Genomic DNA, 11821 nt, shown 5'->3' on the forward strand with positions numbered 1-11821 from the left:
CAGGGGTGTATGATATGAATGTGGACTGAGCTGAGAGAGAGTAGTTGGCAGTAAGCACATCCATGTCAGCAGCAGCTTTTATTTGTTATGATGCCTGCTGGGCTGGAGAGCTGCCCAGGCAGCTCACTGCAACACCTTGTGTGTTTACATAGCATAGAGGACACTGGTACAGTTCAGAAGGTTGGATGTTGGTGTGATCGAACTCAACAAGTACTTACAAGCATCTTCAGTGTCCGGGGAGCATGAGGCTAGGCCAAAGTGGTAGTACTTCAGGCCTCAGAGCCTGGGGTCAGATGTCCTGAGTTCAGATCCATCTCCATCATCTGCCAGCTTTGTAACTGGGACTAGAAGTTTAACTTCTCTGAGTCTTTGTTTCTCATTAGTAACATGAGGATAACAGCAGGAGCAACTCTATAGTCATAGTGAAGATGAAAAGAGGTCCTGCAGGGGAAGCACTTAATAAAGGCCCACCAGTTAGTCTTATTCTTATTCTCCATCATTCTTATTCTCAAGGATCATCTCTGGTTGGATAGGGATGTGATATAGTGGTAAAGGGCTCGGTTTCTGGGATCAAACAAATTGGGTTCAAATCCTGATTCTAACGAGGTGCCCCTGCATGAATCAGTTTACCTCTCTGAGCCTTAATTTTTTCTCAGATATAAAGTAGGGGTAATAGTAGTACAAGGTAGGATCCTTAAGATTAAATGAGTCCGTCTCTGAGTCCATGGCTATTTCCCAGTCACCATTAGTAGGTGTTAGCTTCTTTCATTGTAGTTCCCCGGAGGAGAGTGAAGTATGTCGAGTGATAGAATACAAACTAAGATGCACTGAAAAACTAGTTAGGGAAAACAAGCTTAACACATTTGAACAGCATTAATAAGGCCTACGAATAATATGCGGTATGTATGATGAGCATTCCAGGAGCCTGGGGGAGGGAGGGAGCAGGTAGATGGCATTCCATGAGGATATTTATGGAGGAGGTGGGGCTTCAGCTGAGCCTTGAAGTGCGAGGAAGGGAAACAAAAGATGACAGAAAGCTGGGGGTTCTGGGGCTGCCTCTTTTCTTCGTCAGTTCTACCACTTCGTTGCAGGGGCATTTTGGCACAGAGAAATCATAACTTTCTGTGAATGAGTTAAAATGCAGATCCCTGGGCTCCCTCCTCGAGATTCTGCTATAACCCATGTGCCACGAGGCCTAGGAATCTGCAGCTTTAATAACTGTGCAAGTGGTTCTGTTGCACCTGGTCTGGTGCCATGCCTTAGTGAAGCCCAACTTGCTGACTCCACTGTGTCAGCAGTCTGACCCAAAGGCTGCATCATCCTCTGCCACCCCCCATGGCATTTCTCTCATTCTTTAGTTTGGAGTGCCTCCTTTGTCCCCTCTGATTCTTCCCTTATTCTGCAAATTCCATTTCTAATGTTTGCACACATTACCATCTCTGAGCTGTGTTTGAACACAGGAACGGAGAAAGTCTGAAAGAGATGGACTCAGTGCCTCCAGTAGAACAGCAACTCAGCGAGGAGCTTTGCTATTAAATAGGAGGCGTCTTTTTCGGGTTTTTAATTTGTGTGTTGATTTATTCTTTCTAGGTCTTTAGTTTATGGGAGTGAGTTTGATGTGTTTGGTTTGGGTTCTGAACATTTGAAATTTCCCCCAGCTTAGGTCATTGTTGAGACCAGGTTGTTGAGACTCAAGTTTGACCAGGAAAGTCCTGCTGACCAGTCCAAATTACTGGTCAAATGATGCAGGCTCCCCTACTGACTCACCTATGCTGAGCATTTACTGTGCTTTCTCCATGTTGGCTCCTGAACCTCCAAGAGAGTCCACTGAGGGGAAGAGAGTTTTGTTTTGTTTTGTTTTGTTTTTTTAATCACCACTTGATAGGTTGAAGAAACTGAAGTAATCTTGACAATGTCAGCTGGATAGATGGGCAGGAGGCTGGGGTGTTTGGGTGCTAGCGTTTCAGTGGTGGGCTGAGAGAGCTTGGTCATTGGAGAGACTGCATTGCATTTAAGCTATGTTGTATTCTTCCATGAACTTCTCTCCCAGACTCCTCCTTGTGTGGTATCATGAATCCAAAGTACCCTTGCTACTTGGATCTATTCCTAGAGAAACAAAAGCATGCAAACATGTTGGAGGCCAGCTCATAGGTGTTTGACCTTGTCTTTTCCTACAGAAGCCTTCAAAATCTAGCCAAGGTTGACACTAATCTTCGGTAAGCCTCAGTGGCGATCCTGCTGCTGCTTCTCCATTTAGTCTCTTTGGTCTCTGTTCTTCCTTCTTTCCCTACAGACCAAAACTAGAGTTGTATTGTAGTGTTGAGGGTGGAAATGCTTTTCTAAAATGAACTCAGGAAGTCATTCAATTAGCCTAGGAAGGGAATGGGGGGAATTCATTCTCTCCAAACAATCTTGGAAAGATTGGTCTTTTCCTAAAATGTTAGGAGCAAATGTCCTGCCTCACCCAAGAGTGGTTTGTATATTCCCAGTTCACAAACATGAACAGCCCCCTCTCCCAAGTCCATGATCCCTTCTTTCTCCTTTCCTGCTGTTGACTGCTTTGCAGACTCAGCTGGATTGTGTGTGTAATTTTTATAGTGTCACAGTGGTTTCCATGGAGATGGATTGTCATATTACAGAACATTGGGTATGTAGTCTTTGGATATGGAAAAATCAAAGAGGTAAAAATTTTCTAAATTGCAATAGAGAGGGAGAGGACAGCTCTCAGACTTGTATATAGGAAAGAGGAAACAGGAGAGAAAAATAAGGAGAGGGTATGGTTGGAAATGAGAGAGGGCCATTCAAAGACTATAAGATACTTTTTAAAAATGCAGAGGGAATTTGCAAGGAAATTGGAAGCAGAGGGTCAGGATTTGAAGGGAGGTAAAATGATTAGGAGCTAGATATCTTTAAGGACTAGTTCTCAGCAGTCCTCCATGGGTACTTTGGTACATAGTCAGCACTGGGTGGGTAGATGAGCACATAGATGGATGGATACCTAGGTAAAAATAGAGAGGGAATATCATGACTGTGACCTCTAGCCTAAAAAATTGAAATGTTACTTCTTTAAACTTAAAATCAGGAACTTCGCAAAGTCCATGAAACTCCTAAAATTGTAAGTAGAATTTAAGTGTCTGTGTCTTTTCTCCTTTGAATTATGGAGAAAGTTCAGAATGACCTTCACCAGGTCCCCCCAGTGGGTGAAAAACCTCTGGTTTAAACAAGTCCAAGAATTATGTTCCTTAACAAGCAACGGCACTCAGCTGTAAGCTTCCTGCACACCAGCGCAGTCCATATCCCCCTCTCCTTTGCCCTGTGTGTAACGTCATCTTCTCTTTCTCCTTTCTTTCTATACAGTGCATCCGTCCCAGGAGCCTGGCTGGTTGGAGGGGACTCTGAATGGAAAGACGGGCCTCATACCCGAGAACTACGTGGAGTTCCTCTAACCAGGAGCCCTGGAAGAACTGCTGAGCGTTCCACTGTATCCATGACAACTGCTGATTCCAGTGTTGTGGACCATTGCTCTTTGCCGCTGAGAAATACAGGGTGACTGACTCTGCTGCTACCTGTCAGCACGAACGTTTTCCTAAACTCTGGTGTCACACGTCCCCGTGATCATCTCAGCTGAAATGCGGTCATACTGCAAGAAACAGAAGGAAATCGGCAGAGGAGGCCATTTGGTTTTGATTACCACGAGAAAGGCTTACAGAGCCATGTCTCTTATTTAGCACCCTACATGGGGTGTGCTCATTTTGTTTTCACAGTCATCCAAAACCCAACCTTCTGAAAAAGGAAGTGAGATACAAGTAGTCCCCAAGAGCGTGCAGTGTAGCCAGCTCTGACAGGGCTGGGCAGTGGCCTGAGATCCAGGCTGGGTCCACTGCTTTTGTTTACAGTAGACACTCACTCTACCCCATCTCTGAATACTCGAGCCCCGCAGTGCTCCAGGCTGCTGGGTCTGTTTGTTTGCATGAAGGATGGAGAGGGGTCACGGCACTGGTTACACAAGATCCAATCTCACCATCTCTCAAGCAGCCATTGGCCCAGCATCAGCAGAATTCTGTCCAGTCCTCTCATGCAAGAGAACACACACTCCAGGGCCCCCCTCCCAAGCTGGGAACTTCTCTGCCACCGAGGGCTGCCATCACCTCATAACCATGGCGACCCAGCCTACTCTAAACCAAACCAAAAAGTAACACAAAATCTTTGCATGACATATTTTTTTGCCTCCTCCCCACTTCAGTCATTTTTTGAATGGTTTTCCAACAACCTGGTCAAGTTCTGTGCTTCCCTGATGGCTCAGCTGGTAAAGAATCTGCCTGCAATGCAGGAGACCTGGGTTTGATCCCTGGGTTGAGAAGATCCCCTGGAGAAGGGGAAGGCTACCCACTCCAGTATTCTGGCCTGGAGAATTCCATGGGGTTGCAAAGAGTCAGACATGACTGACTGACTTTTAATTAACAAGGTCTACTTGGGGGCAGATGGAATAGCAGCTGAGAACTGTTCCCTTTCTGATGAATTTCAGCAGCACCAGGATATATTTGGAGCAAACTCTAGTAACCTCTTGAGATTAAATTACATACAGGCTTAATATTTCTGTTCTTGCATGCAACTCGTGTCTGTTTTCTAGAGGGCCACATGCTGCCTCCTAAAGAGGGACACCCTCTATCTTTCTCGTTCCCTCCCGTTCACCTGTCCCTCCCCCTGCCCTTGCCTGCCTCTAGCCTGCCACTGACCAGCTCCCCTGGCCGTGCCCTGGGTTGCTCAGCACTGGTGCCCTGGAAGTTTTCAGGCATGACTCCTGAGCTAATAACCCATGGCCTCCAGTTTAAAAGGACATACATGTTCACTGCCACTCAGAAAAAGGGAATTGTTTCTCAGGCTTTTGGGGCATGAGACTAATATCATAAGCCATTGTGATTTAGGAGGATGCCACAAGGTTGGGGCATGGAAGGTGGGATGGTTACCTTCTGAGAAAGAGGATTTCCTGGACCAGAAGGGGCTGGGTCTTGTGGAAGACCACCTTGGATGGGGAAGTTTGGCCTGGACATTTCAATTCCACTTGGCTTCCAAAGAAGAGAGTCCCAGTATTTTCCACACTTGAATGTCCCTGCAAGAGTGATTCTGGGCAGACCAACTCCAAAGTGAGGGACTGTCAAGCTCCCTGAGAGCCCTTCAGGAATGGCAGCCTTGTTCCAGAGTGTGTCCTGCTTCTGGAATTCCTCTTGAGGGAACTTTAAAGAAGAAAAGAAAAACTTGAATTGTGTTGAATTACTGTATCTTTTACATTTTTTTGAAAAGATAAATTTGTAAATAGAGTGATTTGAAATACTATATGGCAAAGTTTTATATTTGATATTCTTTAAGCTAGTTGCTTCGCACATTTAAGCTTTGATTGCTGAACAAGTGTGTATATGAGGCAGAGAGGGGGACACATGGTCAGAGAGAGCCAAGGTCAGCCCCTCTCTTGCCTTGAGGAAGAAGATATTTCCACATATTCTTGCTGGTTTTGGTGGTGGACGTGGCACATTAATGGTGTTCAGTCTTCTTTATCCAGATGTGGTTTTTTAGGCATTTCTTGGGCTTTGGATTTGGAGATGGAAAGAGCATCTTCAGGCAATTAACTTTTCCAAGAACTCCTACCCAGTAGTAAGATGAAGCTCAGGATTTAAACAGGTGAGGCCAAGGGTTAGATTTTTTTTTTTCATTTTTCTTCTCAGGTGTATTTCTTGGTACCCCAAAGTACCAGGACAGAAGATTGGGATTATTGTGTGCTCCTTATATCTTATTCTTCTGGCACATCTTATAAGGCTTTATAACCAAGTCCAAGCTAAAATTTGCAAATGTTTTGTGTGTCTAGGTTCTAAGAAAAACTGGCTTAGGATATTTAGTTCTTGATATGCTGCTGCTTCCTTTTTCCCTAAACATGTTTATTCATCTCAGATTTCCTCTGGCTCCAAAATAAGGAAAAAACTCCAAAGAGGGATGGAGATTGTGCTATTATAGCTTTCTAGATGACTTTAAAGGTAATAGGAGTTTGTTGTGATTCATTCCATCAGCTCAGGGATGACACAGCTATTACCCAACCCAGAGCAAGCAAGACACTACCAATGGATGAGGGAATAAGAATTAAGATTGGCAAAGACTGAGATAGGACTCAGGGAAGCTATTATTGAAAACCCAAGAAAAAAGGCACATAGGGGCAGCATACATGTACTCCTTGCAGACTTTGAACAGCTTGGGGACCTGTTCACAGGGGCCAGAGGGGACCAGCACACTGTACCACTGTGCTTTCTAACTAGAGTGCAACATAATGCTTTTAATACATTTGGCATTTTAGATCACCTGCCCCATCGGAACCTTAACTGGAGCTACTGTGGGGGCGGCCAGAAGGTCCAGACACTGGCTTTCAGAGCTCCTTACTGAAGCGTACCTGTAAACATTTGGCCCCACCTTGACCACTTTGGAAGCATGTCCCTCCCTCCTCAGTTGGCCCTGATTTGAAGCTGAGGGAAATTGGACTGGCGCCAATGGGAATTTTAGGTAGAGCCCTTCCTAGTTTCTCTGGGCAATGCTGGGCCCTGACAGATGGCTGCTCTGCTTCCCTTTCCCTGGCCAGGCTCCCCTCCTCCCCATCAGCTACAGAACTGGAGACACTGTTCAGAATATGAGCCAACGAAAAAGAAGGAACTTACAGACTGAAAATGGGTTTTGCCCTCCACTACCTTTGCTCCCCACTTCTGACTCTTGTCTTTTGGAAAAAGGAATGTTAGGGCAGATTAGGGGAGTGAACTAGGTATCAGAGTGGACTACTATGGAGCAAAATCTCTGAGCTTTCCCAGGAGTCTCATGTTGCTTTTGGAAGGCCCTGGGATCAGGTCGGCAGACATAGCCTGAGTCTTCTGCGGGCATCAAGATCAGTCTCTCGCTCCTCCTCCAGCTACTCCCAGAATTCCATGGCTACAGAATACCATGTCTTGAGAAGACAATTAGTTTCACATTCTTCCCCCAACTCCCCAGGCAAGTAAAGTCCTGACTTGCTCAAGACTGGTGATATTCTCTTCTCTTTTCAAATCTGAACGTAGAGGCACGGATCCTGTATAGCACTGCCAGCCGTGGTGTCCCAGGATTGGAGCCAGTTTTTAGCTTGGTTTTTTAGTATTTCTACGGACGATATGTATTTCCTTATGCCAGACCAAACTGGGTTTTGTTGTTTTTTCCAGCATAATTCCAGTTCATGTCCTCTTGCTGAGTCCTTTTTGGATAGAGAGGCAGAGAGAAAGAGAGGAAATGGAACAATCAGGTACTGGCCACCTGGTATTAGCAACACAAAGTCATGCTAGTGACGGTGTCATTTCCGGTTTGCCGGGACTCTGCAGTTACGAATGCCATGCCTGTAGCTCAGATGGAGGTCCTTCTGCCGTGAGAGTTTGTGTCTCTTGAAAGTAGCAACCCCAGTGACACCAAAAACTATTTTGACTGTATAGATTCTAAAAACATCCATGATTGAGGAGTAGTGAGACTGAAATAATCAACTGAAGTAACATGATCAACTACTCATGACTGTCTATTGGCACATTTCATCTTCTGGCTCCTGTTTCCAAACGAAGCAAATCTGGACCACTCAGCTTTATAGACACAGAACTCCTGGGTACAACAGTGGCTGTTATGGCACTCACAGTTCCCCGCTAGCATTGACTGTTTGATGAGCAGTCATGTTACCCAAGTAGGTAGCCAGCGTTGAGGAAACTCAGCAGCCTCTTGACTGCCTGACTTTGAAAGGAATGGCCTGGGTGTTCTTCTAGGGAGTTACCTGTCATATCTGGCAAACTTGACAGTGATTATTTACCTAGACAACCCTGCCCCACTCTTTTAAGTCAGCTGGGTGTCCTCTCACACACCCTGTGTCAGCACTTAAAAAATGTATCTTGTCGTGCTTCAGATGTGTTTGACAGTCAGGCTGGTGTGCTGGGTGCAGAATCACTTTTCTGTAAGTGTAGCCTCCCAATGACAACAGCCATGGAATAATGGACCTTGCACAAACCTGAGCATACCTGAGACCAGACTCCACCAAGTCATAATTAGTTTTTTCCTTCTACTGCCTATAGTACCTATCTAACTAAGGAACTTCCTCGAGCAGAGGGAGAGGCTGCGTAGAGAATCCACACATCGTCTAGAGCCAGCCCTGGCTAAAATGTGGCCTCCTGATGGAAGGACTTGTATTCTTAGAAGAAAAAGGATTGGGTGTAAAGTAGTGCTAGTAGCAGAAAGGGATAAACCATGCTGAAGAACTGTGGATTTTTTTAAAGAAAGATAAATGTAGTTCTTAATAGGGGGGGGGATGTATCACATGAAAAGGTCACAACTAATATTTTACAAAAGTTTTACAGGACACTACAAGATGAAAACATCTTTCAAGGCAGAATGCCTTAGCAAGCAAGGCTAAGGACCTTAGCACAGTCCTGGACCCATGTAAGTATAGCAATTACTATTAAATCAGAATTCTGCTGAGTGTAGTCAGTGAGAACCAGGAGTAGTGATAAAGTGTCAGAATTACCTGGGCAGTCCTGGAGGGGCCAAGACATTCAGCACCTTTCCACATCAACCATTTCTATAGAATTGTCCAAACAGACCCTGCATGCAGCTTCTTTGGGTATCCAGATGCCAGGGTCAACCTTGTACCTGTGAAAAGAGGTTCATCTAGTGATTCTTAAGTGTATATGTATTAGTATGTGTTTGTGTGTGTGTGTGTGTGTGTGTGTGTGTATGTACAGCTCACATTTACGTATATAACGAAACAGACTCTCTTCTAGAAACCCACATAAGCTGGCGGTTGCTGAGCCTTGACAGCCTTTAAGATTTAAAGGTTGAGAATTACAGAAACGAGAGGCTGTTGATAGACGATCAGAATGATCAAAGATGTAAATTAAGTGCCATTTTGAAATTTTGTTCATATTTATCAGATGGTTACTATCTACAGCTATATTCCTTATTAACTTATTAAGAGTCATGTTGGAAAAAAAAGATCAAACTCATAAACAGTAAGTCATTCATACTAGGATAGTGTTCACAAGCACTCTAAAAGACATTTTGTCCATCACTTTGAAGAAAATATTTGCATGTTTAGTTCATAATTTAGGCTACCTTTGGGTATATTATAAAGTGCTGTGTGATATAATATCAATAAAGTACTTAAAAATGGCACTTTAATGTTTTTTTAAAAACCATAAATGCACTGTTTTAAACTTCAATTCAGTATTGAATATTGACTGGTGTGTAGAATCCTATTTCTTAATTAAAAAGTAACTTGTGACTAGAATAGAACTTTTCCCCTGTTATTCATAAAACAATTTTGCCATGTTTGGGCTTTAGAACAACAACAAAAAAAAAACCCTGTGCTTTCGTGTCACTAAGCATATCTATAAAGAAAATATAGTTTCTGTTGAGTGGCCTCTGAAACTTGGCTTTCTTACATTTGGTTGGTTTATGTGACAATCTTTGTGAAATGAGTGGAAGTATGATTTTTGAATTAAATGACTTTTCCATTTGGTGGTATGTTTGTCTCTTGAATTTCTGACAAAGTTTTGTTTTGACGTGATGCATATTTTTATATTTGTTTCAAATAAGCGAAGACCATGATCAGAAGTTACAAGTGTGGTCTCCTGTGGTCCCTGGCAACAACTGCTGTGCTGATTTCTGATGTGCTCTGGGTAGCTATGGTTTCCTTTAGGGAGAGGTCCACTGCTCGTGAACTACAATTAAGCTGCAAAGAGTCACATTCCAATGACTGTTTCTGAATTTATCTCCTGGGAAACATATTTCACTCTTCCTAAATTCAATTGTCAAATCAACCATTTTCTGGAACTTCCATTAACAGTCTGGAATAACCAAAGAGCCAGAATGCAGACAGTCCTGTCCCAAAGCTGGGTGTGTCTCCCAGGGTTGTATTAATAAATCAGTTACTTGTGACATGTTGTCCCAGGCCAGCTCATGTTATTGAGTTGTCTCATTCATCACATCCCCTCCAGGTACATCCTGAGTTGCAGCCTGGGAGCCAGGTTCACAGTGCACTCCCAGCTTCTGCTATGAGAGCAGAGGAGCCAGAAGGAGAGGGCAAGGGAGCCAGGACTTTGGGGATGGAGGGCAAGGCTTCTGATTCCGGAAGCTTGCCCTGGGAAAGCAGAAGGTGAGTGAGTAGGTGCTGGGTTCTGAGGGATGCCTATTTAAATATGTGGGTCACGTGTGAACTGTTTATCCTGTCCTTGTTTGCCCCTTAGTAAGGGCTGGTTTGCCACAGGAACAACACAGATCCGCCGCACCTTCTTCTTTCACTGAGCTCATACCCTGCCCTGGAAAACTGGCCCAGCATCTGAAGCATCATACATGGGTGGGGTCACAGGGTACCGGGGTGAGACCTTCTGAGCGGCACATGTAGACAACTGTTGCCAACATATGGAGGATGAAATGAATGTACGGATTTGTATCATATCTATGTCCTTGGTTTTCCCACCAGACTCTCTTCACTTCCACTTTCACATCTCTTTAATGGGAAAGATTTTTTTCGTTTTCTTGTTGCTTTTAACTGCCCACTCAGATCAGAGCTCAAATTGTGTCATGTCTTGGGGTTGGTTTGGTGTTTTCACTTATTATTTCCAGCCATATGGTTGATCCTAAGAGTGCCTTGATTAGACATGGACTTGACTGACACTTGAAATCATGTAAATGAAAGATTTTCTTAGATCTCAAACACATTTGCACTTTGGGGAATTAAATCAGGGTTTCCATTCCTTCTTTTCTCGATTCTGTCTCAACCTCCACTCATACCGTGTGTCTCTCTTACCCAAATGTGTCAGTGTCTTTGGCTCGCCTTGCTTTTAATAGCACTATGCTAAGCTACAACTCATTAACTGTGCCGGGCAAGTCAGGATTGCCTGAGTTCAGTCTGCACAGCAGCCAAGGGAGCCTCTAACAAACACAGCTCCTGCTCAGGGCGGGTCAGGCGCATCGCCTGGGAGAGTGAGCAGCCATGCCCAGCCAGGCTGCATCTTTCAGAAAGTCACCCTGTGTTACCTGGCCATTGTCAGCCAGTGGGGACCAAAGCAGGATGGTTTTTGGTTGAAAGGATCAGACTCAACTCACTGTATCCCACAGCACTTGGCAACTCCTGTCACACTGGGTATTGTAAAGTGTCTTGTGTCATTGACTCCAGGAGGCCTTCCCCAGCCTCTGTTCTCTAAAACCCAGATAGCCAATAGGCCTTCCTGAGGCCAACCAGCAAATCAGTCAAGACTTGAATTCATAGGGCCTTTCTCTAAGCACGAAATCACATTTGATGACTTCTTGTTCTTCTATGCATCCTAAAACTAAAAGTTTTTTTTTTTTTAACACTATAGCTGAATGTTCTTTTGCATTTGGGGTAGTAGATTATGGAAAATACTTTATTATTAGCTTTATTGTGGGTTTTCTGAACCTTTATCTGTTAAAAAATGTGGGAAAGTAATGCCTGCCTTGCCAGTGTTAGATGAAGGGATGACAGTGAATGGGAACCAGCCTTCTTTTCTACTTTTCCTCCTAATCACACCATTTTGCCCTTTCAAAGTACTTTTTACCTAGTTAACTCATTATTTGTCATCAGATGTTTGGCATTGTATGTCACCCTCTTAATACCCCCACCAGGACAGGACCTGGCACCTGGCATGTGGCAGATGCTGGATGGCCCTTGGGGGTGCTGACCTAGTAGCAGGAGGCAGGAGAGCACGGCTGTGGACTCTGATCCCTCCTTCATGTCTTCTCTACACTTCTGGTTGAAAGAAAGAAGTTG

At 44.3% G+C, this 11821-nt stretch overlaps 1 protein-coding gene and 1 long non-coding RNA gene across 7 annotated transcripts in view; one reads left to right on the forward strand and one right to left on the reverse strand.

Moving 5' to 3' along the window:
* The window catches only part of ARHGAP26 (Rho GTPase activating protein 26), a 473317-nt gene extending 463762 nt beyond the window's left edge, over nt 1-9555 (forward strand). For 5 of the 6 annotated variants that reach the window (XM_024994422.2, XM_024994425.2, XM_024994427.2 and 2 more), the window contains one exon: nt 3358-9555. In XM_024994422.2, the coding sequence (XP_024850190.1) occupies nt 3358-3446 (89 nt within the window). In that variant the 3' untranslated portion in view covers nt 3447-9555. The remainder of the gene's footprint in view (nt 1-3357) is intronic. The other variant, NM_001205522.1, reaches the window with a different exon arrangement.
* On the reverse strand, nt 64-11282 carry LOC132345824 (uncharacterized). The gene is made up of 2 exons (XR_009495403.1): nt 4968-11282; nt 64-3640 (listed from the first exon to the last, which is right to left on the reverse strand). It is a non-coding gene; the product is annotated as an uncharacterized lncRNA (long non-coding RNA).
* Nucleotides 11283-11821: the final 539 nt, after the last annotated feature.

This window comes from Bos taurus, chromosome 7 (assembly GCF_002263795.3).
Source record: "Bos taurus isolate L1 Dominette 01449 registration number 42190680 breed Hereford chromosome 7, ARS-UCD2.0, whole genome shotgun sequence".
In the NCBI taxonomy this organism is placed as follows: domain Eukaryota; kingdom Metazoa; phylum Chordata; class Mammalia; order Artiodactyla; family Bovidae; genus Bos; species Bos taurus.